The sequence below is a fragment of the Suillus paluster genome (assembly GCF_016628075.1).
Source record: "Suillus paluster strain FC165 chromosome Unknown EDB91scaffold_5, whole genome shotgun sequence".
Taxonomy (NCBI): Eukaryota; Fungi; Basidiomycota; class Agaricomycetes; order Boletales; family Suillaceae; genus Suillus; species Suillus paluster.
This window is the reverse complement of record NW_024537565.1, coordinates 642,897-670,003: the sequence shown is the minus strand read 5'-3', so window position 1 is coordinate 670,003 and position 27,107 is coordinate 642,897. Positions and strand designations below refer to the sequence as shown.

The window sequence follows — 27,107 nt, the reverse complement described above, 5'->3', positions numbered from 1 at the left end:
ACCTTGGAACTGGCTACCTAGGAGCATAGTGCCTTCTATCAGCACTCACCGCGACCAAATACCCTACCCTGGCCCCCGCAGCATACCTCTCTTTCTCCTCAACGTGCCTGCCATCGACCCCGTTATAATAATTCTGCTACAATCAAGGCACTTGGTCGACAGTCTCTCCTTCGACAACACACGTCCTGCGTGAGCTGGCTCAATTCCCATACCCCCGCCGCTCCAGCCTTTCTGTCCTTTACATTGAATCTGAACGAATATCCGCCCGATCTACGCCGCACGATTTTTGACCGAGGAACGGATCCTCAATGACTCAACAGGTCGCCCTGAATTCAATCTCGTCCCTCGAGAATAGAATCTGCCCGGGTTGCAAGCAGTATGCTGTGAATGAGAGTGGAGGTTTAGTCGTGGCGTTTGGGTGAGCTAACAGTTACTATCATCTATACGCGTCTAAGCGGTACTCGTCCTGCGGACCATTCACTGTTATTTCAGACAGTCCTTTTTTCATGTTGACTGCTTTAAATGCGCGAAATGTCATCAACAAGTAACTGCAGACACGAATTTGCTACTGCTTTCAGATGGCTCACCAATCTGCGCCAACTGCTTCGTACAACTGTAATGTCTGCCACCAACCCATTCTCGACGAAGCTATCATGACGGGAGACGACTCATACCACGCACATTGCTTTAATTGCAAGGTTTGTCATAACCGAATTGATGAATTAGTATTCGCCAAGACAAGTCATGGGATCTATTGCATGACTTGTCATAACGAACGCATGGCCAAGATTCGCCGCCATGCACAGCGGAAACGTGAACGGGAGAAGGCTGTCAATGGCAGTACATCATCCTCGACGCGAGAACGAGAGGCGCGAGAATTTCTGGGAGAGAACGCGGTAGGTAGAGACACATAGCGGAGCTAACCGCCCTGGATCGGATTTTTGACGCTGTTCGATAGGTGTCTGATCGATCACAAGCTGTTTCGCCGCCTTCGTCTGTGCGTCTAAAGCCATCAGGGACGACTTTTCGAGATACTCCGTCCATGAGGAGTCTCAATCAACCCAGGGAGGACGCCTTGTCAACACTGGAACGAAAGCGCAAATCAATACTACTTCAAGATGAAATACCTCAAGCATCAGCCAAGAATGGTGCTCAGCTGCCGATATCTGGAAGCCCACGACCGGTTCAGCATAACCTTCCTACCTCGTCACGATCATCACGTGATGTGCCATCACAATCGTTCTCAGTAACCATCGCACCCCCCGACAACGTTGACGTTGATCATACTAAAGTGCACGTAGATGATGACCCCGGCCCGTCGAGCCCACAATTATCATCTCAGTCTGCGAGCCAGGGTGATCCCATGACGCCTTTAGAGGGTCTGCAGTCTCAGGATGGAGCTAGAGGGTCATTGTTAAGTCCATCATCAGCTGTGGATCCAAGTAGCGCACTTTCCAGGAGAAAGAGCTACGATGACGGTGTTCGGCCACTGAACATCCTGTTTGGAAAGAAGGGAAATGCGGAGAAGGAGTCTTTGGACCAGTCTAGTCTCGGCGTACCAAATGGTGCCACGTCTCGCAGTGAAAAGCGGCGGTCCATCAACCCAGGACTTGCTCTAGATTATAAACATTTATTCCCTACCGCACCCGGAGTTTCTCTGCCAGAACAGATGGTTCGGTCGCAGACCCTGCCTATAAACCGCAGCGACTCACCCGTTGCTCCCTCTCCATCTCCCTCCAAACCATACTTTTCTGATTCATTCTCATCTCGCCGGGCATCCAATATCAGTCTACTTCGTGATAATGCCTCAGGTTCGACCATATACCATTCCCCTCCCCCGTCACCTGCTCCTACTACTCTTGAACACGGACGAGCAACTCCTGAAATTCGTATGCGTTCAATATCGCATGATCCCCATCAACCCCTTTCCGCACCACCGCATACCCACTCGGCGACCCCATTACGTCCTCTCCAACGGATAAATCCCAATTTAGAGAAAGTCTCTGCACGTTCAGACACTTTGAACCATGCAAGCAACTCAGCCAACGGTCTATATACCCAGAAAGTTGACGGCCGACTGTCCCCTTCTGGCCCTTCGAGCGAGAGAACACTGCGCATGGATAATATGCCCACTGGCTCAATGTCAGATCGCTCCAGTGTGGTTACTCCAACGTCCCCATCTCATAGAGCGGATGTCCCCCACGGAATTGAGAGTGGTACAGACACGGACGTAGAAGGGGATAACATTCGCAAGTCCGAAGACGAGAGCACTTCGCCCATTGCTGCTCCTCCTGTCCCATCTAAGCAGCACAAGGCAAAGGCACACGCAAATCAGCTCAAGCTGGATATTAACCCTGATGTATCTGCCTTGTCACACGTGGATTCAAACTCGGATGAATCCTCGCCAGTCGAACGCACATCCGTTGCAACGTTCATCCAGCCCGCCCTTCTTCCCCCTATTCGCTTTTCCATGACGGGCTCAGACTTCTCAGACTTTCTGAAGTCAGTGGGCGGAATGCCATCTCTCAAATCGCTCGATCAGATTGCTGAGGGTGATGATCACAAGCATGATTCGTCATCTAGTGCAACAGCAGTCAGTGATTCCAGTCGGAAGTCGTCAAGCTCAGGGAGTGCGGTTAATGCTGAACGCGTCAACGGGGCCAAGGATTTTGTGGAGCCAGCTATTCGTACCACATCGCTACAGTCGGACCATCATCGGGAGCCCTCTAGTTCCTCTCAGTCATCGACCGCACTAGATGCCGAAGCCAGAGACCTGCTTTCAAACCTGTCTCACGATTTCTCGCCAAGAGGCCGCTCTTCTTCCGAGTCGCAATTTCCATCACTCTCCTGTCATGGAGCGAAACACGAGAGGCTGGACTCAAATGCATCATTGAATCCTAACGCCCGCATAGCTGTCACGTCACCCGTTTCAACACCTGTATCTGGCAATTCATATGATCTTGTGATCCACCGCCTTCATGAGGTTCTCGATGACGCAAGCGAACGTGGCTATCAGCAATTGAAGTTGGACAACAATTTCATCGGAACCATTATTACGTCGATGGAGCAACGACGGACAGAGTACGCAGCGCTCAAACACAAGTATGACGGCACAAAGGTAGTCATTGTTTACCTCGCAGAGATACTGGTTCTAATGTTTCTTAGAGGGCGAGCCAGCAATATATTGACGGTCTTACTGTTGCCCAGAAAGAACATGACCGTGAACTTGTGGCTCGACGCAATGCCGAGGCAGAGGTTACCCGCCTGCGTGTTTTATTGTCTGGTCAAGCTGCTAAGTTGACTGCTCTCAACGGTGAGGCAAACAGATCGGAAGCACGGCGACAGCTTTCCCAGGACCTTGCAAAAAAGCTGGATCACTTAGAGCATGATCTTTCCCAGCTGAAAGCGGAGCGAGACATGACTTTAGCAGAGCTTGAAGAACTATGCGCGTCAAAGAAGTAATGCCACAATCCTTCATCTGAACTACTGAGCACTCATTTTAGAATTGTAGTTCCCCTGGTGTCGCAAACTCGGGCGAGATGCCTGCCGCACAGATGAGCCGGTCTTTGACCATGCGTCTGGACAACATCAAGAAGCAGTATCAGCACGAGCTCATCCCTCTCACCCAGCAGCGAGAGGCTCTCATCAGAGAGGTGGCGGAGTTGAAGGCTGCCCGTGAACAATTCCTCGAGGAAACGACTGTCCTTAACGCTCGAAACGAAGAATTGGCGCAGCTGAGTGCTCAATACATGCGTCGGATTGAGGCCTCCCGCTCTGCAACACCTACGATGGAAGTCCTTACTTCGAAGGAAGAATCAGCAGCAAACCCGCTTCGCGAGAAGAGCACATCCTTTGACCGCGATCACCCCCAGCCTGACCTCCCATCGATGGCTTCATCACTCAACGGCTCAGGAGCTCCCAGCGCCACAACACTGGTTGAAGAATCAGAGGCTAAGTTCAAGGCTAGCCGCCCCGAGATAACAGACGCCTTACCCTCAACGCTGAAATCCGCAAAGTTCAAGTGGCCCATGGCTAGAGGTCGGGATCCCTCGCTTTCGTCAGCTGATCAGAAAGGCAAAGGTCGAGTGGCACATTCCTTCAACCAGACGAGTGTACTCCGCTTTACGCGTTGCGATCATTGTGGTGACAAGCTATGGGGCTCCCAGTATCGATGTTCAGGTACGTTATGTCTTAATCCCCCCGTGTCCGCTTGTCTAACAGTTCCTTAGTTTGTCATATATCTGTGCATCCTCGCTGCGTCAATCAAGTGCAACATACATGCTCTCAACAGCCCCCTCGTCGAGACGATGTCATCACACAACCTCGTGAGTGATTTGCATGTCTTACCACCATCCAAGTCTAACATCGGGCTTTAGCTCCCTCTATGTTTGGTCGCAGCCTTGTAGAACAAGTGAAATCAGATTCAAAGTGGGGTGAACGGAGGGTCCCTATTATCGTGGAGAAATGCATCGATGCGGTGGAGGCACTCGGTAAGCAAATAATAAAACACGCCGGCACCTGGTTAACGCAGATATCAGCGCTGGACTACGAGGGCATCTACCGCAAAACTGGTGGTAGTGGGCAAACGAAGGTGATCACGCAACTATTTGAGCGAGGGGACTATATGGCGTTCGATCTGCGTGATGACGACCGTTTCAATGATATCTGCAGCGTCACTTCCGTCTTAAAGACATATTTCCGTCAATTACCTGTCCCTCTTTTGACTTACGATCTTCATGGAGAGTTTATCTTGGCCGCTGGACTCAAGGACCCCGCGCTCAAAACCAAGCACCTGCAGGAGTTGGTCGACCGCCTCCCCAGCGAGCACTATCATACTCTACGCCTGCTTGTATTACATTTACACCGGTAGGATTATTCTTTTTGCAACTCGTGGACGTTCAGCTAATGTCGGTACGCAGTGTACTGGAACACAGCGACACAAATCTTATGAATGCGAGGAACTTGGGAGTGGTCTTTGGACGTGCGTCCCTTCACTCGTGTTTACTTCAATTCAAGACTGACATTTCAATTTAGCCACGTTAATGCGTTCTTCAGATCCTGGTTCTGAGTTCAGTGACATGGCCGGCAAGGCCTTGATGATCGAGTGGCTCGTAGATAACGCTCCTTCTATTTTCCAGTCGCAAACATCCCGTTGATTCTCACATTCTATTCCGGATAAACACTTCCCCCGTATGTTATTGTATTCTTCGTATTTTCTCGGGTATCATGACATTGTCTTTATGGTTATTCTTTGCAAATCCTTTGCTTTATACCGGGTAGTGTATCTGCTCAATATTATTAGCGGCAGAATTGTTGGACGAAAAAGTTATCTAGGCCTGCACGTCGACGTTGCAACTCCAATATCCACGTACTACGGTCACTCAGATACATCCAATCCGCAGCCCGATCAAGCAACGGCGCCCCAGTTGCTGTCGTTGATATGCTTAATGGAGACCGTCAAAGTTTTATGTTCGCACTCTTCTTTAGGTCTTTGTTTTGAGAGAGTAGTAATGTGTATTCTGGTCTATACAACCATCAGATTCGGACGTGCGAGACAAATTAATTCCAATCTCCATGACGCGGAGCACGGGAAAATACATCAGGATTCTATGGAATACATAAGTCATATATCAGGGTACGACGGAAGGATATCGAGGCTATAGCACTGAATCCAGTAATGATGATATGGAATATTAAAGTTGGATCCCAGCAGCGGAAATCAATGCAAATATAAAACGCAGAAAGCACAGAAGACCAATCGAGGAGTCGTATACAGGAAGTGGTGTTTAGAGCAATTCTCGGGATCGTCTGATGCGAGGGACAGCTTTTTCGGGTTTCAGGGTGCAGAATAGGAAGTGACGACGAGGACCAGTAGTCGCTGCGGCTGCTACTGCGGCAACACGCGCACCAAGCGGAGCAACGTTGGCATCGCTGCGGATGCCCAAAGAGAACATCCTGTCAAAGACTGCGAACTAATCAACTAATGCGATTTATAAACACGATGTAACTCACGTGTTGCATTAAAAGCTTTGGCTGTTGTTTGGCAGGCAAGGTGCGTAAGCGCGAGTGGTGGACTAACACCCTCCAGGTTTCTCAAATAACGATATACCATAGAAGGTTGACAAGGTCCTGAGGATGCGTTGAGCGCGCGATATATATACGCGCGATGCCAACCTACCAAAACGGAAAACAGCATTATATGCTTGTCTCCATTTTTCCTCGAGAAGACGAGCACAGATCGCGGAGTCAGGGCAAGTGGAGCACTTGGAAGCGTCAGCCAACAAGATATTTGTACATCTGGCAGTGACTTACGCATTGATATTCCTTTGCAAGTGGGGTCAACCCCAGTTTGAGCACTCGCTCGAGGAACCAGTTTCTCCTATGAACAGCACCATAAGATGAAGTGTGCATAATTACGACATCCAAAAAGCCCACCGTTTCTCTAGCTTCAGTAGAGTCTCTTGGCTCAGGGTGCTAAGCTCTTCTTCGGACCACCCGCCTGGATTGTCGAGTACGAAGCGACTTGACTCGCGGTAGAGCTCTTCTTCTTCAAATAGTTCTGCGATTCGCATGGCCTTTATAGGTTTACCAGCGGCGTGGGTCAGGAGAAAAGTGAGGCATTCCTGCTGGAGTGTCGGAACACAAAGCTTGTGGGAGATGTTCATGAGGCCTTCTACATTCTTCCAGGTTATGGTGCACTGGAGACTGAGAAAGGTTTGGTGTGAATGGTAAACCATGGAGATACTGCTCACTGAGGGTAGACAAACTTCAGGAAATCGTGAAAGGTGTTAGCCTGTGCGAGATGAGCCAAATTGCACATGTAATTCAAGTCTGAACTCACTTTCTCCTCTTTGAGCACTATGACAGCATCATGACAATTAGTACGTCGGCGCCGCTTGACGGTTGCATGTGCGGTCTGAGACCCTCGTCTAATCGATGGTCTATCGTCCGTTTTCGGCTTCCCTTTCGTGGCACGACTTGACAAGGTCTCTCGACTGCTGGTTGCACCCTGCAGCTTCGCAAGACTGTTGTCGCGAGCATTGATCTTGCTGTCAGTTTCACTATCCTCACTGCCACTCAGGCCACTGTCGGTATCGCTCCTCGGGGGGTTTTCAACCTCTACGGGAGACTCCGTATCCGATGAATCCTCGTGTGTGAATGTCATTTCTGTGGGCGTCTCGATAACGCCTTTCTCCCCTGGAATGGAAGGAGGCTGCGAGATAGTGATAACAGAGGACATTGACTGTGGTCTTCCCGTCTCTGCCCAACTGCCGCTCAGCGCAGCCTCAAAGAAGGGTGACGCAAAGATAAGGACCTCTTTATGCGCCCTAAATTCGGAAACGGCTCAAGATTTGCACGTAGGCTGCAGCAGTTCATGCCACTCACCAGAAAGTGGTGCCTTCGACCACAATCTTGACGGTTCCGGGAAATCTTCCTTTGCGAGTAAATGTTTCATCAATCTCTATACCTTCCTCAGAGTCATACAAGCTAAGTTCAGTGACTAGATCATCGGTCTCGCATTCCTCGAGCAACCACGGAGGTGAGCCGGAGGAACGGAATATACCTGAAGCTGCTGCATGAGTTTCTGTAGGTGAACTGAGAGATGCAGATGGATTAATATTATTGGGCCCTCGTGAATTTCGCGCGATTAAGATGAGTGAAGGATTCGTGGTCATTGCAGTCGGTGCAGAATCGGACAGCAAGCAGCATGTCAGCTAATCATTGGACACCGCCACTGTGACTAGTGTCCACCGTTTCCTTTTTCGTTCCGAGTGCTGCCACTACTACCGTACAAGTATGATGTCTGATTAATATTAGCGAGGCCTATGGTCACCATCTCCCACCGAGGCTTGAACCACGAAAACCACCTTCTGACTGCAACGGCCTCGGAAAGTCGCTGTTCAGTAGAAGTCATCTATGCCAGTGTCCCGCTTGGAAAAATGATAGACAAACTCATTCTACTTAGCAAGCCTTAAGGTCATCTTCCTACTAGGGGCTACACAAGCAGGCGCACTCGAAGCTTTCAACGACACTTAAACATCTGGGTGCACCTTGCTTGACGGGATCACCCTGACTCGGATGCTCTAGTCGTCTTTTTATCGCAATCTCTCATATACTCTAGACTCGAGTATTCGAATTAATAGGATGCTGGCGTAAATGAGGCCTGAGGTCCCGTGCTTCCACGGTGCAAAATGGAAAGTTCAAGGAAGGTCCCCGAAATGGCCCATGGTGATGGCATGATGGTATACCGTAAAGCGAAGAGTGAGTCTTATCACAAGAGCGTGATAAATAAGTTGGTACTAAACGGTACCACTTGTACTACTAGGTGTCAGACACATAGCTTTCATAAACAGTCACAACCTCATATTCCATGCAACATGTCACTGTCCCAAGTATGCGGAATCGGAATCTTATCAGTTGCTCTATGGAAGACGTTTGGAGGGCTATTCAAGAAACCCAAAATCGACCTTGATGGTCCCAAGATAGACCACTGGCTGACAGGTTCTTGACAAGTCTGTGTTTACACTCGTTTTATCTGACATAGACATTCCAGGCAACATATTGAAGGTGTTCGAAGGTGGCCTTGACTACTGCATGGAACTGGCTGACAATTATGGCGGAGCAGTCAAGTTGCAGAGTATCATATTGGGAGTAAGTTCAAATGTGAAGTGCCACTACTCTGAACCCTTGCGAATGCTCTCCTCAGGAAGCAGTCTATATATCTGATCCACTCGCGCTGTATCACGTTGTTGTGAAAGACCAGCATATATTCGAAGAACCTGATATTTTCATTATGTCAGTATTTTATCACTTTTTCGCGGCCGCGTCTATTGACTCTACGTTACAAAGGAACAACAAGGCAATGTTCGGAGAAGGTCTAATAGCCACTGTCGGTACGAAGCACCACGGTAGTGGGTTCATGAGAGGTATCTGACCGCATGGCCAGGAGAGCAGCATCGGAAGCAACGCAAGCTGCTTAACCCTGTCTTCTCGACTTCCAATATGCGCGAATTGCTACCCACACTGCAGCCCATTGCGCATAAGCTGACCTCTGTCCTTGTAGCTAAGCTTCCGGATGATGGATGTAAGTAGGCTCACACTCATCAATAATATGCATCAGTATGGGCGGTTTTTGACGCTTTTGAAACAGCATGCAAAGAGATCGATATGCTGCCTTGGCTATCTCGCACTGCACTTGATGGCGTCTGCCAGGCAATTCTTGGTTATCCAAGCAATACTCTAGAGGCTGTAAAAGACGACGAGTATACTGAAGCACTCCGGATGTTGAGGTACGCGATACAAATTACAGCAACCCTCACATAGTCGTAACGATTGTTTACTCAACGTTGTAGCCCCTTGATATCAAAGCTCGTGTATCTCCGGCCGTATGTGCCAATGGTTCTGCGCAACTTCTCGCCATATTGGTCAAGAAAGCTTGTGGACTGGCTTACGGCGCCTTGGATACCCACTGAAATGATGAGAGATGTACGAGAGATGCGACGGATTCTTGAAGTCATGGACAGTGGTAGCAAGAAAGTTTTCGCGGAGAAAAAGGCAGCACTGGAGACTTCAGCTACTTTATCCCCTGCTGGTGCCAATCACGAAGTTGGTCATCTCAAACCAAGTCGGGGGAAAGATATGATGAACATCATGCGTCAGTTCCGTGACTTCCTAGTCCACCTTTTACTGACGTATATCCAGTCAAGGCAAACTCTGCGACTTCTAGTTCAGAACAACTCACCGACGCCGAATTGTTGGGACAAACGAAGTAAGTTGCCGCTTATCATAAGCATAGAAATGTTCACTTGTTTCGTTGCAGCGTTGTGGTATTGGGTGGCTTAGAGACGACTACCTTTGCTCTGTCTTGTTGCGTTTACTTGCTTGCCAAGAATCCACTCGCCCAAGCTCGACTGAGAAGCGAGATTCGTGATGCCATCAGATCCACGTCTCTCGCACAGGACGATTCTTCGTTTTGCGAGCATAAAAACCCGCCTCTTAATTTGTCTTACGATGCGCTGATGAATCTTCCATTCCTTGATGGAGTTATCAGAGAGACATTGCGGTTTTATCCTCCTCTCCCACACATGAGCCGGAGGTATGTTGTTCATCATCCATAAAACTACTGACTGAGTACTTCGGCAGCGTGACCAAAGCAACTACGCTTCCCCTCCAATTCCCGGTTCGCTCGGCATCCGGAGCAGAAGTATCTGCTATCGCAATACCTGAGAAATCATTCGTCCTCATCTCTATTGTGGCTGCAAATCGCAATCGAAAAATATGGGGTGATGATGCGAATGAGTGGAAGCCTGAGCGATGGCTTTCTTCCCCAGGGAGACAAGGCACTCAGGGGATGGGATATGCCCTTTGATAATGCCGAGGTACTGCCATCGAAATCATCCACACCCATCCTTGGGGTCAAAGACAGCATCAGGTATCCTGGTGTTTACTCCAACATGTCAGTCCTCACCTTTTAGGTCATATAGGTCAAAGTATGTTCGCTGACCGTATACAGGATGACTTTTTCCGGCGGTAGTCGTTCCTGCCTGTTAGTGAAATACACAACACACTCATCTGTGCACTAACAGTCATATCTTACAGCGGGTTCAAGTTTGCCGAAATGGAAATAAGTAAGCCCTTGCACTTTGCGTATGATTATCGAGTCTAATAGTCTTGACATCAGAGGAAATCCTCGCTACGCTTATGCTCCGCCTGCATTTTGCGCTCCCAACTGATCCGGATGTCCATGGACATGTCAAAGAAATTCAGTGGGAGTTGAGGTCATTCTTCGCACCTGTAGTTAAGCCACCAGCTGGAGATGGGGTGACACCGCAGGTCCCATTTAATGTTCGACTGGTGCGAGAGGAAGGACTTTACTGTGGTAGGATTGTGCTTGGGGATCGTGACTGTAATGGTTCATCATATGCAGGTTGGCAATTGAAGGTTATCGCTCAATTTGCTTTGTGATCGTCCAATCTCGAAAACTCAGGAATTACTTTGTATCCATGCCATATAAAATCGAACGAGACGACCTCTCGTTTTCTTCATCTCATGTTGACTCGTTCACATTACAGGAACATCGATTTTGACTTTACGCGCTTTCGACATATTTTGAATGGTGAGATTTCCCTCAGTTCAAGCTCACGACTGACATCTAGTACCGACTGACTCGCCACACACAACGTTGGGTTGCCAGTACGAACTCGAGGCCGCTCGAAACATCATGATCACAAGCATGAGGATCCCAAATCTCGGATTCCAGTCCATGTTGACGGCTTTGGCCGTTGCCTGTTACACTCGGCATTCACATAAAATGACTGAATTATTTGGTCGGTGGCGACTTGCAAGTGAGCAAGTTTCTGCTCGTGATACCCCGCAATGGCTTTGTGGACTTCACATTATCAGTGCTTCTTACAGTACGACATGTCTTACTACAGAACAGGCACCGTCAGCGTGACATCCTGCCCGTCGGAATGGCAACAAACAAAATGAGGAGGTATGCCGCAAATGTTTGTACACCTCCTTACTGCAACATGCCCTCTCGACAACCAGTCTTTAATAATGCGTTTAGTCTAAGTTAACACTGGATAAATGACCTGCAGGCGTGACTCCTCGGAGATCCGATAGAAGACCATATGTCACGGTGACGACGAGCTCGCGAGACAAGTTATAATGCTATGCCATAGTATTGATGTAGTGGGTATATATAACTTACGCGGTCGAGACTCGAGAAGCGTCCCCGATGATCGAGGGAAAATAAACTCTAACCTACTCTAACCTACTCTAGCTAGTTGATCAAGAAGCAGCAAGTAAAATTATATCACGAATCAAATTAATCAAACGGCATCAGGTGAAGGGCACCTCGAGCCTCGAGGCAGCTCGAGGCACTTAAGCGAGTTCTCAAGCAGCTGCGCATGAGTCATAATACATGACGGTTCTCTATCGGAGGTTGTGACCCAAACAACACTCCGTAATATGACCATCCTTGAATTGACGGTCGAGCTTACTACGGCCGCCTCATAGATGCCACAATTCCTGCGCAACGTTTGAGTTTTGGTTTTCCACAGAAGGTTCGTAGTCAACCAGATGGAACTTCGTAGGGTATGGTTGAAAAGTCGGCGTTTACAAACAGGTGTCAGAATTGACTGTTTATAACATTGGTAGAAAGTCGTTCATAATCTGGCCTGTTGGAAATTGTGAAAAATTGTGATTATGCAGGGTCGTCTCCGCCGTCACCGGACAACTTCACAGCTGCAAAGCAGAAGCCTGGCTACCGTCACGGAAGGCATGAGCAGATCATAGATAAGGCTGATGTCGTCCTCTTAATGCCACTGTTTATTTCCAGCATGTGATTGGCTGCAGGCCGGGGCTAGTTGTACACCGAGAAAGAGTCGATACTTGCTGCGGATCAGAATCGGGAGATACTGACTGCAGATCGGAGACCTCGAACACGTTCCTGCTGATGCGGTAAGCCGTCCCATTCTGTAACTCGAGCTTGGAATTATGTCCCTGAATTTTTCCAACTTGGTGAATGCCAACCTACGTCAACGCCACTCGTTCCTTTGACAAATATGCCATTATTCAACTGGACTTGCGAACCCCCGCAAGATCACTCATTGCCTTTTGAATTTCCAATTTCTCCATCACCGCTCGGTGCAAACTAGATTTATTTTTGTTCTTCGCTTTGGTTTGTGGTGCCTCTTCGGAAGGGCTGGAAGATGACAGCTCCTGTTGCGGAGTATCAGTCTTAGGCTCTTTTGTTGTGCTTGTGATGTGCGACGGAACTATAATCGGTGTCTGGCGCGGAGGTGGAGGCCACTAGTTTACGCGTGAGTGACCCCTGAAATACCTGATAAAATAACACATACACCACGATTCGGCTGGTTGAAATGCAAAGCAGCCCAAGGCGGGTAATCCTTCTCGAGCTGCATAATATGATCCTCGAGCAATCGGAGACGGGACAGGAGCGTTCGTGGTGGTGCAGGGACTATGCGTCTCTTTAGAATGCATCATTCATAAAATAGACCCATTACCTACCATAGCGGACTGCAAGATGTTCTTCAATATTGTTCACCCGTTGATCCATTGCTGGTTGCTGGTCGCCTTCTGAGTCATCATGTAGTGCGAGAAGCTCTTTTTGCCTGCCCTTATCACCTATCATACCTTTCATGGTTCGCCGGAGAGGTCCATCTTCATTCTTTGCAATATCATATTTCATCTGCACGTCACGATCGAGGTGCTTTGCATCCGTCCGTGCGCAGGACGGTATGGGCTCGGTACTGTCGGGATTAATATTTAGTCGCCGTCGCTTTTGAGCGAGGGTTTCGAGAAACTCTGTGCGGTTAGAGGCGTCATTCCTGGCTCGATTTTGCGCGAGGAATTGAGATATTGATTTTGTTATCTGGAATGGGTTAGAAGCTGCGACAAAAGATCGAATGGACAGAAAACTCACCGACGTCTGAGACTGGGGATCAGCACCGCTAGAAAGGTGAACATAGTCGAGCTTTCGCTCCTCCAGCGGTCGTTCTGGGAGTGTTCCGTTGTCTTTTGTTTTTCCCAAGTTCTGAGAAGGAAAAGGTTGGGAAGATTCAACACAGTAAAGGGACGAAGTGCACACCATAAGATCCTTCATTAAATCTCCAATAGCACCAGGAACCTTCTGCCTTTCCCAATCCGCATTCATAACTACCATGTCATCCTCGAAACCCCTCAAGGCCTGGTTCATCCCAACCTTCTTCAAAAATGACCGTATCACCTCATCCCAATGACGATGTAATTCAGGCTCTGGTGTCGGCGAACGCGGTCTTTGTGCAACCTTGTTCCTCTGGCGCGGCTGATAGGTCACAGGAGGAGGTTGGTATTGAGCATAGGGAACCTGAGTGTAGTGCGTCTGCTGGCCTGAGACGCTACCAGACGCGATATACGGGTAAGAGGGAACCTGCCATGCATTTTGCCACCCACCGGGTGTGTAACTCATCGCGTAGTAGCCTTGGGGATTTTGTCCTTGAGTCGCTGGTCCATATTGTACAGACTGAAGCTGCGAGGAAGGACCTGTTGTTGTATTTTGTGGTGAAGTCGTGCTTGACGCTTGCAAGAGGAACTATGAGACTTGGCTGTTGTGCTGGAGTTTCAGATAGGTTCGACTGGAAATGTGAGGGGCCCTGCTTGGGAGGGCGGCGGACCGTGTGTCATTGCGTTTGATAGGTTATTCTGTCCAACAGTTATAGCTGAAGCTAGTCGTCCTGGTGTCGAGTCCGTCAGTACTGGTGGTGTCTGGTGTAGAACGAAGGTGGGGTTATCAGTTTAGATTTTGGTCCTCTAGTGGTAACCGTACCATGACTAGTACAGTATACTAGTACTACTTACTAGGTGTATGTACTATTAATAACTCCTAATATTTGGCGCTCCATTCAAACTTTGCTCCTCTAACTCAACCTGCCTGCTTCGGCTCACCAAATGAAACAACGACGAGCTCACACAGCATGCTGAAGGAGCAAGTTCGTTTGACAGAATGTTCGATGGAGCACAAAAAACGAAGAGATTGATTTCCCGTAGTCAGTCAATCAACTTCGTTTGTATAGTTTCTACTTCATCGAACAAGCCTTAATGATCGAAAAGCACGATGTGACAGAGAACACGGATCCTGCTGATAGTGTCGGCAATGCTGGAAATGCTGCACTGACAGTTATTCTGGGTCCCAGAGCTGCCAACACAGCATTTGCAATAACCGGTAGCTTGACAGTCCTTCAAGTTTTCTCATTGGTTTGTGCTGATTTTTGTCTGGCCATATCATTAGGTTACTAAAAGGCGCGACAATACTTTCATGTGCTGTCATGTGGTGCATGATAGCCACAAGTCAAAAGTAAGTATTGGCGCTGTGTCACATATTGTCATGCAGATCTACGAGCACGCGTTTTAGCGCACTTTCCGTGCTGTTCACTAATCAAACTGGGCAGCACTACAAGCACGCACATTTGTGCATGTTTGTTCAGACGACTTTCTGAGACGCATCTCCGACCTGTTCGTGTTGCTCCTGCCGTATGCTCAAAGTAGACCCTCAAAGCTTTGCTGTGTTTCTGGAACTCCAGCGCTCCAGCTATCGGCCATTACAGGAACTCACAACAAGCAGGCAGAAGCCGTCTTTCGCATTTCCAATGATAGAAGTACTTTGTACAGCACACCGTGACATCTAAATCATGTCTATGATCTTGGAACTTCGTGCGGTGGACAAGATTTCGTTAGTCTTGCAAAAACACTCCAGATAGGATATTGGTCCCAGAAGGTCTGATACGAATATCCAGACAAATTCCCCAGACAAAACTGCAAAATTTGTCACCAATAATCCAGACTCGTCAGCCACCTACCTGAAATCAGGCATCCCCACCTATATTCGGGGGTCCTTTCCTACCGTGTCGAGCATCGTGTTCGCTGACGGGTCTGATGGGACCTGACTCAGTCGTCCATATTGCAATTATTATGTACCTCCGCAGTCCCACATTGCTGAGAGCCACGTAACGGTCTTGGCTTCAGTTCCAAGATCTTGAACTCCCCGCGTTGCCGTTGTGGACTTAATCTGCCAACCGTCGGCTGCTGTCCAGTGTCCTCGATGTACCTCGGTTTTGGTCTCACAACATTATCTTTCTGACCCGGAGCCATAGGGTTCACACATTTCCCATTCTCTGGAGCTTATTGTTTGTTATCAGCACCGGTTTTCAGACGGGGGTCCGTATAGGATCATTTTTTCATTCCCGGACTCGGAGCGCTAATCAAGGATTACTGTGAGCCTGTGGCGCAAATCAGGGGCCAACGTTGCCTTTTATGGCAATTGAATTCAAAAGGCGTGAAACCCGAGGAATCAAATCGTACGAGAACCGGTAAGGTTCGCCAGCAAAAATAGAGATCTCCGCTGTTCAGTTTAGAGACTATTGGATGTTGTCAGATACAGCAAGGAAAGAGTGCTATTTCTTAGTCACACGGCAGAGGTGTCCTCGTGTTTCTGACGCCACTAATGACGGTTGTACGGTCCTGTCTCCATTTATATTGTCCAAGTCATTATTGCCTCACGCCGCAAGTATGCAGGATCCGCTGTCATGTAAGGTATTTCAATCATCATTCGACAGGTGGATTAGTACCATACCAACAGGGGGATGGACTGGGAATAACAAGTCATACGTTGGCAAGTACATGTACCAATATATCTTTGACTGTTTCCCGCTCCCAAACGGTATCTGGATCATGCACGTCAACGGGCCCCTCTTCCCAGTCCGAATTCATCCCTTTAGGTATGAACCCCGGTAAACTCACAGCCCCACAAACCGCGCCACTCAAAATTTCATCCACAGGTGAATCCCTCACCCTAACCCGATGCGACACCACCCTCGGGAAAATCCTCGCCACATCCGCTTCGGACACATCCAGTTCTAGTGGTTCCTCATTCTTGATGGGCGTACTCTGCATACTGCGGTGCGTATGCACGCTAGTCACGTCAGGCACATGGAATGGCAGCGCGGAGCCATCGATAAGTGCTTCAAAGCTCTGCGTGCTCGTGCTCGTGCGGGTGTACTCCCGTTCGGTAAGGCTGTCCTCGTCAATGCGCTCGGTAGCACCGATCGCTACTTCCTTAATCAGCTCTGCCCCTGTTTGATCGACCCCGAGCACCCGAGCAGCCCGCGCAAGGACCTCCGCATCTTGGCGTGCACGGGCGGTGAGCATCATGGCGTCTAGCGCACCAAAATGCCGCGTCGCGGTAAATAGGTCTGCAAGGTAGATTTCCTAGCGGCGGGCGCATGCAAACTTCGGTGGCACATAGGTATTTGAGCCTTGCCAAGAACGCAGCAGGTATGACGGGCATGGAGCTGTGTGGTGGAGGAGGGGTTGGCGGGCCGGACAAAAGGACGTTTGGGAGCGAGTACCCTGGTATCGAGGGAGAGGAGAGCGCTGTGGAAGGCGTTGAGGCGCGGTGAGGTTGATATTGATGTATTGCGGTTCGCGTGGATAGTTGGACATTGATAGGCGTGCTCATAGCAAACCAGTCGAGCTGGAACAAATAAGATGAGACATGATGTTGCGTGAAATGTACATACCAAGCTGTTGTATATAGGAGGTTTCTCCTGGGGATCTAAGCAACATACATAAACCATGATAAAGTCATCTGGCAGATCAAACTGCAGTTCTGGCTCGACGTCTGAGTGGTTATCCCCCATAACAAGCTTCTTCTCCGCAAGAGTCCGCAGGACAGCACGCTGCGCAGGTAAACTAGCATGTTCTAATCCGGAGACGACAATTGCAGATGGTATTTTAAGTACATCTGAACTGACATGCGATGCATGGCGTTGGTGACCGGTCGTATTGCCACTAGAAACAAAATTAGGTACAGAGGGCTTAGTTTGGAGGCTCAGGCGCGTCGGCGTTGAGTGGGTTTCCGTGAATGGTCCGCCATCAGTTCCGGGGGTCAGATCATCAGAGGTTAGTTGCGAGGTACGCTGAATGGGCCGCGCAATGTCACTTGGAAAAGACATAGACCTCGGAAAAGAAGACTTCCTGCTACGTACGGTCGTGGATGAACGATGGTGCCTGTAGTGATTGTGCGGGGATGATAACGAACCATCGGTGGCAGGTGGCAGCTGGGGGTGGAAGAAAGAGATATCTCAGAAATTTAGCGGGTGTCTGAGACTTGGTATCAGCATGGCATCTAAGTTTGTGGGTGATGTAACCGAAGACCGACTGTGAGCGACTTAATGCGCGAGATATTATTGAGATGGCCGGTTTATAAGTTTCAGCATGCTCACTATAGTCGCAAGTCTGGACACAAGACCGATATCCTCTTCGCGGGTTCTCAGTATAAGATTTCTGTCCCCTGAAACAATACAGAGAAGTAAAACCTGATAATGATAGGTTCGAGTGGCAGACCGGGGGCAGCGGCACGGATATGGGCGAGCAAGGACGGCAGGAATAAAGTAGAACCAGGATTTGGCAGATTGTCAGGATCAATGATCGTCGCCATCGACTTGGCCAGTCAAGTAATAAGTACTTAGTCACGAGCGTGCGCCGTGGACGAGTAACGTACTTATTCAATACACACAGGATGGTGCCCTAGTGGTGACAGCAGCCCGTCGCGGAAGACTCGGGAAGGTCAAGTGACTTGGTTTGTTGATATGGTGATCTAGATTGCCAGCACTGTACTGCACTGAGTTAATTACGGTTTACTTGTTTGCTTGCGGCGACAGATTACTCACGCAAGCTTAGCGCCTTATTTTAACTAGGGACATCCAGTTTACATGAAGCAGTCATTGTGACAAGTATTTTCTAACTTGTCGCACGGCGTTTCATAGCGTCCTAGTCTGGACCTCGAGGCAGAATTTGCAGCCGAATGGTGAGCGTCTTTCTTCTTCAATTTCATGCTGTTCCTCAGCGCCATTTTCTTCTTATAACTTGCTTTGTTCGCACACCTAACTTTTATTCCCCTCATCGTAGTTCTAGGTCACCCATCGGATGAATGGCAGGTAACTTATCCCAGTTCTACGTCGAGGATGATTCGCCGGAGATTGTCTACTTCCCATTCGTGGACACAACTCTCAGCCCAAACCCTTCTGCAGGGTGGGAGCAGTTCTACTCGGGTTCAGGTGCTTCTTCTTCTCCGGGTCAGGTTGGCGCAGGAGACAGTATACACTTCACCAACCTCAATGAGGCAAGCTTTATGATTAAATGGAACTGGTGAGCACAGCTCTCGCAAAATCAACTTATCAAAATTATGAACTAAGTCGCTCATCGTTTCCCCAGGCACTGGTATCGATCTCCTGGGTAATACTCATGAAGCAACCTATCAAATCACATTGGACGGAATTGACATATCTCCAAATACATCTGACCCGGATTCCATCCTTGCATCCTTTCACGATTTAAACAACACAAATCACACCTTGTTATTGACGACTATCACGAACCAAACTACTCCAGACTCATATGTGGCTTTCGACAAGGCTCTCATTACCTATACAGCCCCCCTTGGCGTTGTCAAGTGAGCTTTTTGCTGTCTCATCGCCATAGCCATGGCGCTTGTTCTCTCGTTCCTGGTATGCTGATAATATCATTATCAGCTCAACGGCCAACTCAACGACCATCGACGACGATAATGACATCGCATTTGTGGGCCGGTGGAGTTATGTCACTGACAGCACGGGAAGTTCCATGCATATGTCTAATACTGCCGGTGACCGCGCTCAGACGACCTTCGTAGGCAAGTTGTCACGTTCTACTTCTTTGCTAGTTATGTTGGTCTTATTATGTTCCTAATCTGATTCCAGGATCGGCCTTAACTGTTTACGGCCTCGTGTCTTCATATTCCGGAAATTATTCTGTCACAATCGATAACATCACCACCACCTTCTCCGCTCTATCCTCGTACAATAATTCAAATGCACTGCTCTTCTTCGCAACCGATTTGCCTCAAGATATTCCTCATACACTCATTCTCACCAACACTCAGAACACAACTTTTGCTCTGAGAGTTGGCGGGATGAATGTCACTACGTTTGGCAATATGACCATGTGCGTCGCGTTCTTCTTCAGACTGCTGCCCAGATACTGACCGACAGAAGAAGTACCACCTCTACCTTGGCTTCGTCAAGCAGCCCAAATCATCGCGGAATCATTGCTGCTATTGTACTCGGTGTGGCTCTATCGGTCATCCTGGCATGCATCCTCGTATACTGGCTATTTGTTGTCCGCCCCCGTGCTCGTAGGAGGCGGAAACCGCCATCGAGCTCCTCCCGCCGCCAAAGCAACAGGAACGTGACGGACTCAGAATGCGTCATTGACATTAGCTCTCCAGGCGAGGAAGAGACCGAAATGGCAAGCTTGAGTACCAGCAAAGGGTACGGATTCGGGCTCGGCTTGCAACGCACTTTCCCTTTCTTCCACAAAACAAAAAGCAGAGGCAGTAGCAGCGGCCATGGTGACAACACACGGTCGCGTTCCGTGTCCCACGTTGCAATTCCTCATGAGGAACGAGACCACGACAAGCGCTTGTCGACCAACACACTCACCGTAGAATTCACTGCCTTGGGTTTTCCACCGGAATCTGAGAAACTAGCGCCAGGTTGGAGCAATCCTGTCGCGCACACGTTGTTTGGTTCCATGGGGAAAGGACACATACAAATGGGAAATCACAGAGTGACACTTCCGAAATTGCGTGTGGGAGGGGTGGGCGCGGAGGACGTGTACGATGACGATGATGCGGATGCCAAGACCCTCACATCACGGCAAGATGAAACACTTGTTGCGACGCTCTCCCTCAGCCCGCGGACGTCGGAAGCGCCAGGCCTCTTCTCTTCCCCGTTGCGCTCAATTACGGGAATAGAGGGTGCCGTAACGGAGGAGGATGGCAGGGAGTCTGCGTCTTTTCGACGGGGCTCACGACTTCTGGAAGTGAGAGAGACGAGCCCGTTCAGGGTAGATGTGGGAGCTATTCTTGGCCAGCTTACGGGACGTCAGGACTCACGACGGACGAGTGTGAGCGGGGCTAGTAGTTGGTCTCGGGTTTGTGCCAGACTCTACCGAAAAGCCCACAGAGACGATGGGAAGCAAAGCATCCACGAGGACAAGCCTGAGAGCTCCAGTCCTGAGTCGGTCCCGGTTATCATGCTCCACTCGGAATCAGAGTCGCCTCCGAGCGAGAATGCGCCTGCCTCAGGAACCTACTCATTTCTCGACTTCACCTCTTCGCATCATTCGTCGTTACGTCGGCAATCGAAGGCCACTACGCTAAGCTCAGCTGCAGCTGAATTGGGGCATAGCGGGGACCACACGCCATGGAGCGATAATATGTCCATGCGGATGGTGCGCATTGAACGTGATAGACCTAGTGAAACAATGCGTCCTGGACCTGATGCTCCTTACACTGCGTCTCAGGGGTCTCACAACGGAACTCCTTCAGATAAATCCAATGCTCATTCCTCGCCGTCTGCACCCGCTACACACACTACTCACGGATCCTCATTTCCCTTCCCTATCACTATCCCGCCTTCATCACATATGCCACACCCCTTTAATATTGACTACCAGCGCGAAAGCGAGCACGAGGAACTCCACTCCTTCTCACCCCCTCGTCCACCATCACCCCCAGAAATCCAGCAGGTGCTGGCACCTCCGAAACCCCTACGTTCAAGTATCCCACCAGACGCGAGCTCTCCCACAGAGAGCATACCTTTCTCTGTATCTGTATCAGACTGTCTATTTCCGCCACAGTCATTCCGAATACACTGACATTGACTCGCGAAGGAATAGCGCAGCCTCCGCCCTACCTCCACATCCGCCTCTCCCTAGCTCGCAGCCGAACTCCCCACCGCCGTACATTGTGCAGCGTGTGCTCGGAATGACACCCGTTACTTCACACACTCCTGCGGCCCGTCTTGCGGCTGGTCATGCAACCCATTCACCAACAATTGCAGAGCGGATAGTTCGTCCTGTAACATCCCCTCGAGGATCTGCTCCCAGAGCTCCCTATCGGGTGGGCTCGCTGATTGGTCCCAGACCTCGGCCTTCGACATCCGGGTCGTCAGGCTTGCAACTACCATTACAAGGCTCGTGGAGTCGTGGACAGCGGAGTGAATCAGATGACAAGCAGCCGTCTTCTCAGAGATAAAGATGAATTTCTTTGGACGATATCTCTGAAGTCCTCTCATTTACAATGATTTCTGGAGATACCCCTTCTGCACTGATCATGCTCTGGTCTGAAAAATCTAGCAGACCGAGCTCGTTGTCGCTCGCTTGGGTCATCATTCACGCATCTGTACCCTACCGCAATACTATTTTTCATTGTTACAATTTTAGTTTTTCGGTGGTGATGTGTATATTTCCGCCGGGCCGAGTACAAAGTATTAGAAGTTAGGAAGTTGGTAAGGTCTCCGATCGCCGCAGACCGAAAGTGACGAAACGCCTGATATCAGAGAAGACCTCTCGTTTCTGTGTGGGTTCTAGTCCCCTGGAAGTGCTTCCATCAGTGCTGGATCCCGTCGGTGGTCCACTCAATGGCGGAGACCCAAGTGACCCGAATATATCCGATACAGTGCCCACTCCACCTGGAGCGATTGACAGTGGCAGCGTGACTCTGCTGGAGCCTGGGCTGCCGAGCGTCGCGGCGAGCGTCAAGGGGGGATCCATATCGAGAGTGGAAAGGAATGATGTGCTGTCTAGATCTGTCTTGGTGCTCGTAATGGTGAGGAATGAATCGAGAAGGCTGTTCTGCTCGGCCTTCGGTGTACCTTTCAGATCAAGGATCTAGTAACAGGAAAAATGAAGACAGGAGTTAATTAACGAACTGCTGCGAGGTGATGTCAATGGATCCTGACCTTTTGGAAATTTGAAAACGAAGCATCGCCAATGAGGAGAGTGTAGTTTAGAATAAAACCTTCTGGAGGGTCCTGATGGCATGTGAGTGACAGAACAAGGGTGGGAGATGTAAAGGTAGTTACCACCGGTGTCACAATGACCTTGAGCAGAGCCTCGAGCCTCGTGGTGCTCTTTGTAAGGCTGCGGGTATATCTATGAAATAAGGTTATGAGCTAACCTTTCTCAAGATACAGGAGGTTATTCTTACCCCTGCGTTACTATTGCTTCACCTGGCAGTCGCATGAGGTAAGATTTAATAACACCCAGATCGATCAGTAGCTAAAATATTTTGGGTTAGGTTGATGGAGAACAGATCAACTTCCAACGTACCTGCTCTCCGCCGATCTCTCTCAAAGGTCGACTCTTCACTACTGCGTTCGTGAACTTCATCAGGATAAGACTTTTGTGCATTTATCAGCATCTTTCCCTCCCAGAAGTACACAACCAACCTGCATGCCTTATCGAAGAAATTCCTCAAATATTTCTTTTGTTCGATCAATGGCTTTATAGTCTCGCAAAAGCTTTCAACGGCCTGAGCAAGATCGTCTACGTATGAAGACTGTCCAGTGACCTGGTTCAGTTTCTCCCACGACATACGGGACAATGTCGTGAAAGCACCCTCGCAGGTAGCCTCCAACTCTCGCAAAAGCATCGTGATAGACACAGAAATAGCACTGGCTTCGCGTTAGCGATCAGAGATAGACAACAAAAACAGCAGGAATACCTCATGAACAAGTCGCGTTCTGCCTGCAATGTTACTTTCTCTTTAAAGCTGTCTTTGATTTTCTCTTTGATTTTCTCTTCGAGCTATATCCGGGAAATTTGCTAAATACAAACTTCACGCAGCTGCGGTGGACTGACCTCCAGAGCCGTAGTTTGACAATAGTCTGCTGTATTGATCAACAGGCCAGCCTGTTGTAAATCCGCAACATCAAAACGCGAGTCCATAGACCTCCGGGTTTGTGTTATCGGGCTGCAAACGCGTTAGATGTTTGATCCAGCAGTCTTTGGCTACATGTCACAAACCGTTTTGACCGTGGTGCAAGGACGTCCTCTATATTGCAGATCAGAACCATAACTATAATAAATGCCCAGGTCATCTCACCCGCATATATGCGCAGCCACTTCTTGTGTAGCGTACACAAATCAAACAATGTCTGTCCTGTCGAGAGTTTGGCGCATTGCTCAAGACTCTGGCCGTAAAAGTAAAATAGCTCTGTCGACGAAGAGAGTACCGTCTGTGGGGGACCTGCGTCCGCATCTGTAGAGACAGAAGCGCGCGGGGTGGCATCAAGGGATGTTCGTGGCTTTCCCTTCGAATGCGATCCTCGGTGAGCGGCAAGCATGTCAGCAAGAGCCCTAGAAAGAGTATATCATAAATACGGCAAATATAGACACTAGGAAAGGGAAACACAGACTTGTCTTGAGCATCAACAAAGACACCAAGATGTGGTTCAAAGACAGCGGACATCGACTGAACGGGCGCTGAAGATGGAGGCGAACTTGCTCCCAATATCTCATCGAGCTTTCAAGGGTCTAACATCAACAAGGGAGTGAGATAAGCTTGGCATTGACATACTGGCGTTAACCACTTCTTTGCCATGGACGATTCGAATTCGATTGTCTGCTGTAGGGCTTCGAGCAGGGCTTTGATTGTCAAAGAGGAGCCTGCTTTAGAAAGCAATGCTGCAAGGTCATCTCTGAGGAAATAGAGATCTCAGTCAAGACTGCATATGCCGTGGCGAGACAAACCTTGTGATAACCACAAATTTCGTGAACAGCGCCCATCCCACCTTCCACTCTGAGGGGAATACGCGGCCCAATTCTAACTCGTGCGTTCCGAGCACGCGTCTAAACCACGCGTACCTCCTGCTTATATTGTCTAGGTGTCCTGCCTCGTCTGTGGCACGGAAGATGCGCCGATACTCCTTCAGTTCAAGTGCAACATAACGATCGATCAAGTGTCTCTGAACGTCAGGGCCTAAAACATCAGCGACAGCACAGGCATCTATGATCTGAGCAGGTTTTGAGGGTTTGGCGGGGTCCTGGAGGTAGCTAAACACAAGTCACAATTCGAGGTCTCAGCAGACTCAAAAAGTGACTTACAATGCGTCAAACTCTGCTTCGAGTTGAGCGCGAATCTCGCCCTGAATTTGCTGTACCCGTTTCCATACCTGATTGATGCGGTGGACAGAGATGTAAGGTTTAAAGGAGGCAGATATCTGTTTCACAGCCTGCGGACGAGTCAAGAGGACTGCTGCAAAGTAAGACAGACGAAAACGAACTGCAAGCGTCTGGGCAATCTCTCCATATCTCTTCTCTTTCGCTTGGTCTTCCAATTGTGTCAGTGCATTTACTTTGAAGTATCAGCAGGAATATTTGCGACAGCGACGCCAAGAAACATACCCAGCATTTGCAAGCGCTTGAGTGTTGTCATACTGAGGATGAGGTTCTTTTTCGCAAGGTCAAGAGCCTGGATATCTTTCGTGATATCGCGCACGACAGCCTCGGATTCCGTCGCTTTCTCCCGAATGCGTGACATTTGCCCAAGGAGGTCCTGTCATAACACTTCAATAAGGACTCCAGCAGTTGGACAGTAAGCATACCGAAATCATTTCCTGAATCATCTGCATACGATTGGGATCCTGATCGCGCCTTAGCTCTTCCTTGAGGGCATCAATTTCGCGTTGCAAGTCACGTTCATTTTGAGTCAGTCTCGCTTGAACTGTTTCCAGCTGGCTCAGCGAGGCCTCTGTACCTGGTTCAGTTGGCACAATTTACACATCAATACCGACATACCATCTGGGAAAAGCTGGTTCAGCATATCTATTGGGTTAAACTCATTCGACAGTACATCAAGGGGGTCGTTCTGGTTCTCTGGATTGAGCTCGAGGATGCGTTGGATTGCAACAATGACCTCTTGTGGAAGTTCAGCATGTCCATGGCGTCCGTGCGTCGAACGTGCGGACATGCGAGGTGATAACCCTGCAGAAGAGCTGCTAAGAGCAACTGTTCTGCGTAGTGTTAGCAATTCAGGTCAATTTGATTGCTTCCGGTCAAGCGTAGGGTTTGCCAAATTCAGCGACCTGAACTTCTGTGACGTGATTCTGAAGATGCATTGATCAGCGTTTTACACCATGTCTGCCAGCATGAGTCCTGACAGTGACACCAGGAAGGAGGTTATCTCTACCTACCACGACCATCCCAGATTCATTTGCGCAAGCTGTTCAGCGGTGCTGGTGCGTGATGATGTTGAAAAGGTTAAATCCACGCATTCATCATGATTATGCATCTTCAGGCGTTGCAGGACGAGCTTATTAGCAAGTCATTCTCAGGCAGAGAAGGCAGAGGCTTGTCAGTAACAAACAATTCTATTAATCACCAAAATCGGTGACATGATTTCTCTCAACCCAGTCTCATGCACTCAGCGATCAATGTGAAGCTGGGAAAGAAAGAAGACCGCCCACTTCTGTGAGCATACAACCCTTGCTGTCTGCCCCCTTTTATCAGCCGTGGTTCTTAGCACAGGTGTCCACACCGTTGCTGACATCTTCTGCATGGGGTGCAATGATCGTGTTGGATGGTACTATCATAAGGCAGCCGATTTATCTCAGAAATATAAGGAAGGTCGGTCCTTGTACAGATCGTGGTTTACTACTGTCTTATGTGCTATAGGAAAGTACCTTCTTGAACGCGAGAAAATTGTGAAGGAGAATAACTGGAAGTTGGATGAATGATTTACGACCTATTGCAAGCATTTCTACTACAGTTTGTATAATGGGCCATGCTGATAGAAGATATACTCTATACATCAAGCACGCCGCTCGGTGTCAATTGCCTTTGTTGTACGTGCCATTGATATATCAACTTCTGTTTGCTTATGGCTCTTTGCTACACACATCACTAGAACTACCTGCTTTGGAACTGCTTCGACTCATATTACTATCATCCGCAGAAAGTGCGTCCAGAGGTCGTGTGTCTTGTTCGCAGCATCTCCGTCATCAAGGCCATCTCACTTGGTAGGGTCGGCTGCGTGTTCCGCCGCAGATTGACAGTCACATTGACTTCGACTGCTCACGGGTGAGAGGTCGTGAGAGGCGATCACGCCAGCTCCCTAACCGAGTTGACGCTGGATCCCTGCCCAACCAGGATTATGATAATCTGGGCGGAGTAGTTAATGACACCAGGTGATCAGGGACAGATGGACCGTGACTAGATGGTAAGTTCAGGACATATCACAAGGAATGCTCAAACGAGATTCATTGAGGGTTCAAGGGTTGATGCTAGCCGTTCTTCATGGAAACTGAACGCATGTCACCGTAATTATAACATAGCCTCTCACAGAGTAGCAGACAGCCAGACTTAGCCCGATCAGCAGGGTTATCATCTTACCGGAAGATAGACGACGTCAACCTGTCGAAATACTTGGACGCGCGCACGTTGTTCTTTACACGTTGTTCCTTGGTCGTTATATGGGCGACTAGTAGATAGCCATAACCTAGTAGGTCCGGTATCAAAACTATGCAACATGAAACTCAGGATTGCGGGTCAAGAGTGGCCAGCTTTGGGATCTTCAAGCATCACTCATGGAGATAGATGGAAAATGAGGCACTCCTCATTCCTGAATCCTGGGCCTGAAGATAGGTTAAAAAAATACGTGCGATGTTTGTGCTTTGAAGCGGTCCGACAGGGTCCGTGGGATGAGTGTGTCTTATCACCTG

At 49.1% G+C, this 27,107-nt stretch overlaps 8 protein-coding genes across 8 annotated transcripts; 4 read left to right on the top strand and 4 right to left on the bottom strand.

Moving 5' to 3' along the window:
* Window positions 1-308: 308 nt before the first annotated feature.
* On the top strand, window positions 309-5,227 carry EDB91DRAFT_1298360 (RhoGAP-domain-containing protein; the record flags this gene model as incomplete). The annotated part of the gene is made up of 14 exons (XM_041324947.1): window positions 309-418; window positions 497-533; window positions 555-702; window positions 727-896; window positions 959-2,552; window positions 2,584-2,630; window positions 2,705-3,118; window positions 3,166-3,458; window positions 3,512-4,179; window positions 4,230-4,325; window positions 4,377-4,490; window positions 4,539-4,866; window positions 4,920-4,981; window positions 5,035-5,227. 14 exons carry the CDS (start codon window positions 309-311, stop codon window positions 5,154-5,156), a joined length of 4,203 nt encoding a protein of 1,400 aa, XP_041182155.1. The 3' UTR covers window positions 5,157-5,227.
* Window positions 5,228-5,512: 285 nt separating this feature from the next.
* On the bottom strand, window positions 5,513-7,726 carry EDB91DRAFT_1105623 (uncharacterized protein). The gene is made up of 8 exons (XM_041317436.1): window positions 7,387-7,726; window positions 6,842-7,328; window positions 6,753-6,793; window positions 6,436-6,705; window positions 6,313-6,379; window positions 6,179-6,263; window positions 6,013-6,129; window positions 5,513-5,965 (listed from the first exon to the last, which is right to left on the bottom strand). The coding sequence occupies exons 1-8, from the start codon at window positions 7,674-7,676 to the stop codon at window positions 5,787-5,789; spliced, it is 1,536 nt and encodes a 511-aa protein (XP_041182154.1). The 5' UTR covers window positions 7,677-7,726; the 3' UTR covers window positions 5,513-5,786.
* A 981-nt stretch (window positions 7,727-8,707) lies between these two features.
* Window positions 8,708-11,050, top strand: EDB91DRAFT_1105617 (cytochrome P450; the record flags this gene model as incomplete). Its single annotated transcript, XM_041317435.1, has 13 exons — window positions 8,708-8,796; window positions 8,851-8,894; window positions 8,948-9,085; window positions 9,152-9,290; window positions 9,354-9,655; window positions 9,703-9,769; window positions 9,821-10,096; window positions 10,144-10,299; window positions 10,349-10,456; window positions 10,514-10,546; window positions 10,600-10,628; window positions 10,682-10,879; window positions 10,928-11,050. Coding segments are annotated over 13 exons (1,617 nt in total), but the record flags the coding sequence as incomplete, so codon positions are not given.
* Window positions 11,051-12,579: 1,529 nt separating this feature from the next.
* Window positions 12,580-13,975, bottom strand: EDB91DRAFT_1078228 (uncharacterized protein; the record flags this gene model as incomplete). The annotated part of the gene is made up of 5 exons (XM_041314992.1): window positions 12,580-12,816; window positions 12,867-12,985; window positions 13,036-13,399; window positions 13,451-13,561; window positions 13,616-13,975. The coding sequence occupies 5 exons, from the start codon at window positions 13,973-13,975 to the stop codon at window positions 12,580-12,582; spliced, it is 1,191 nt and encodes a 396-aa protein (XP_041182152.1).
* A 2,189-nt stretch (window positions 13,976-16,164) lies between these two features.
* On the bottom strand, window positions 16,165-18,001 carry EDB91DRAFT_1243706 (uncharacterized protein; the record flags this gene model as incomplete). Its single annotated transcript, XM_041322332.1, has 6 exons — window positions 16,165-16,754; window positions 16,804-17,035; window positions 17,082-17,541; window positions 17,603-17,721; window positions 17,787-17,854; window positions 17,908-18,001. 6 exons carry the CDS (start codon window positions 17,999-18,001, stop codon window positions 16,165-16,167), a joined length of 1,563 nt encoding a protein of 520 aa, XP_041182151.1.
* Window positions 18,002-18,493: 492 nt separating this feature from the next.
* On the top strand, window positions 18,494-21,640 carry EDB91DRAFT_1243705 (uncharacterized protein; the record flags this gene model as incomplete). The annotated part of the gene is made up of 6 exons (XM_041322331.1): window positions 18,494-18,659; window positions 18,778-19,015; window positions 19,095-19,230; window positions 19,265-19,545; window positions 19,599-21,242; window positions 21,277-21,640. The coding sequence occupies 6 exons, from the start codon at window positions 18,494-18,496 to the stop codon at window positions 21,638-21,640; spliced, it is 2,829 nt and encodes a 942-aa protein (XP_041182150.1).
* Window positions 21,641-21,827: 187 nt separating this feature from the next.
* EDB91DRAFT_1105585 (Vps53-like protein) lies at window positions 21,828-25,498 on the bottom strand. Its single transcript, XM_041317434.1, has 18 exons — window positions 25,186-25,498; window positions 24,993-25,138; window positions 24,793-24,943; window positions 24,672-24,742; window positions 24,493-24,620; window positions 24,139-24,441; window positions 23,966-24,086; window positions 23,805-23,911; window positions 23,492-23,745; window positions 23,413-23,440; window positions 23,248-23,359; window positions 23,111-23,193; window positions 22,836-23,060; window positions 22,717-22,786; window positions 22,595-22,665; window positions 22,470-22,539; window positions 22,347-22,418; window positions 21,828-22,275 (listed from the first exon to the last, which is right to left on the bottom strand). Exons 1-18 carry the CDS (start codon window positions 25,355-25,357, stop codon window positions 21,883-21,885), a joined length of 2,577 nt encoding a protein of 858 aa, XP_041182149.1. The 5' UTR covers window positions 25,358-25,498; the 3' UTR covers window positions 21,828-21,882.
* Window positions 25,499-26,606, top strand: EDB91DRAFT_1105575 (yippee zinc-binding/DNA-binding /Mis18, centromere assembly-domain-containing protein). Its single transcript, XM_041317433.1, has 5 exons — window positions 25,499-25,625; window positions 25,685-25,740; window positions 25,801-25,857; window positions 25,910-26,013; window positions 26,062-26,606. Exons 1-5 carry the CDS (start codon window positions 25,524-25,526, stop codon window positions 26,121-26,123), a joined length of 381 nt encoding a protein of 126 aa, XP_041182148.1. The 5' UTR covers window positions 25,499-25,523; the 3' UTR covers window positions 26,124-26,606.
* Window positions 26,607-27,107: the final 501 nt, after the last annotated feature.

Bases quoted from the DNA above. Each gene is read 5' to 3' on its own strand.
- EDB91DRAFT_1105585 (XM_041317434.1), bottom strand. From the start codon at position 25,357: ATGTCCGCACGTTCGACGCACGGACGCCATGGACATGCTGAACTTCCA. The intron at 25,139-25,185 runs GTATGTCGGTAT...AACCAGGTACAG, and splicing joins GAACCAGCTTTTCCCAGATG to AGGCCTCGCTGAGCCAGCTG. The intron at 22,666-22,716 runs GTACGTTGGAAG...AAAATATTTTAG, and splicing joins GAGAGATCGGCGGAGAGCAG to CTACTGATCGATCTGGGTGT.
- EDB91DRAFT_1105575 (XM_041317433.1), top strand. From the start codon at position 25,524: ATGTCTGCCAGCATGAGTCCTGACAGTGACACCAGGAAGGAGGTTATC. The intron at 25,858-25,909 runs GTGAGCATACAA...CGTGGTTCTTAG, and splicing joins AAAGAAGACCGCCCACTTCT to CACAGGTGTCCACACCGTTG. The intron at 26,014-26,061 runs GTCGGTCCTTGT...TATGTGCTATAG, and splicing joins ATCTCAGAAATATAAGGAAG to GAAAGTACCTTCTTGAACGC.
- EDB91DRAFT_1105623 (XM_041317436.1), bottom strand. From the start codon at position 7,676: ATGACCACGAATCCTTCACTCATCTTAATCGCGCGAAATTCACGAGGG. The intron at 6,380-6,435 runs GTGGGCTTTTTG...TGCTGTTCATAG, and splicing joins CTACTGAAGCTAGAGAAACG to GAGAAACTGGTTCCTCGAGC. The intron at 5,966-6,012 runs GTGAGTTACATC...ATTAGTTCGCAG, and splicing joins CAAAGCTTTTAATGCAACAC to TCTTTGACAGGATGTTCTCT.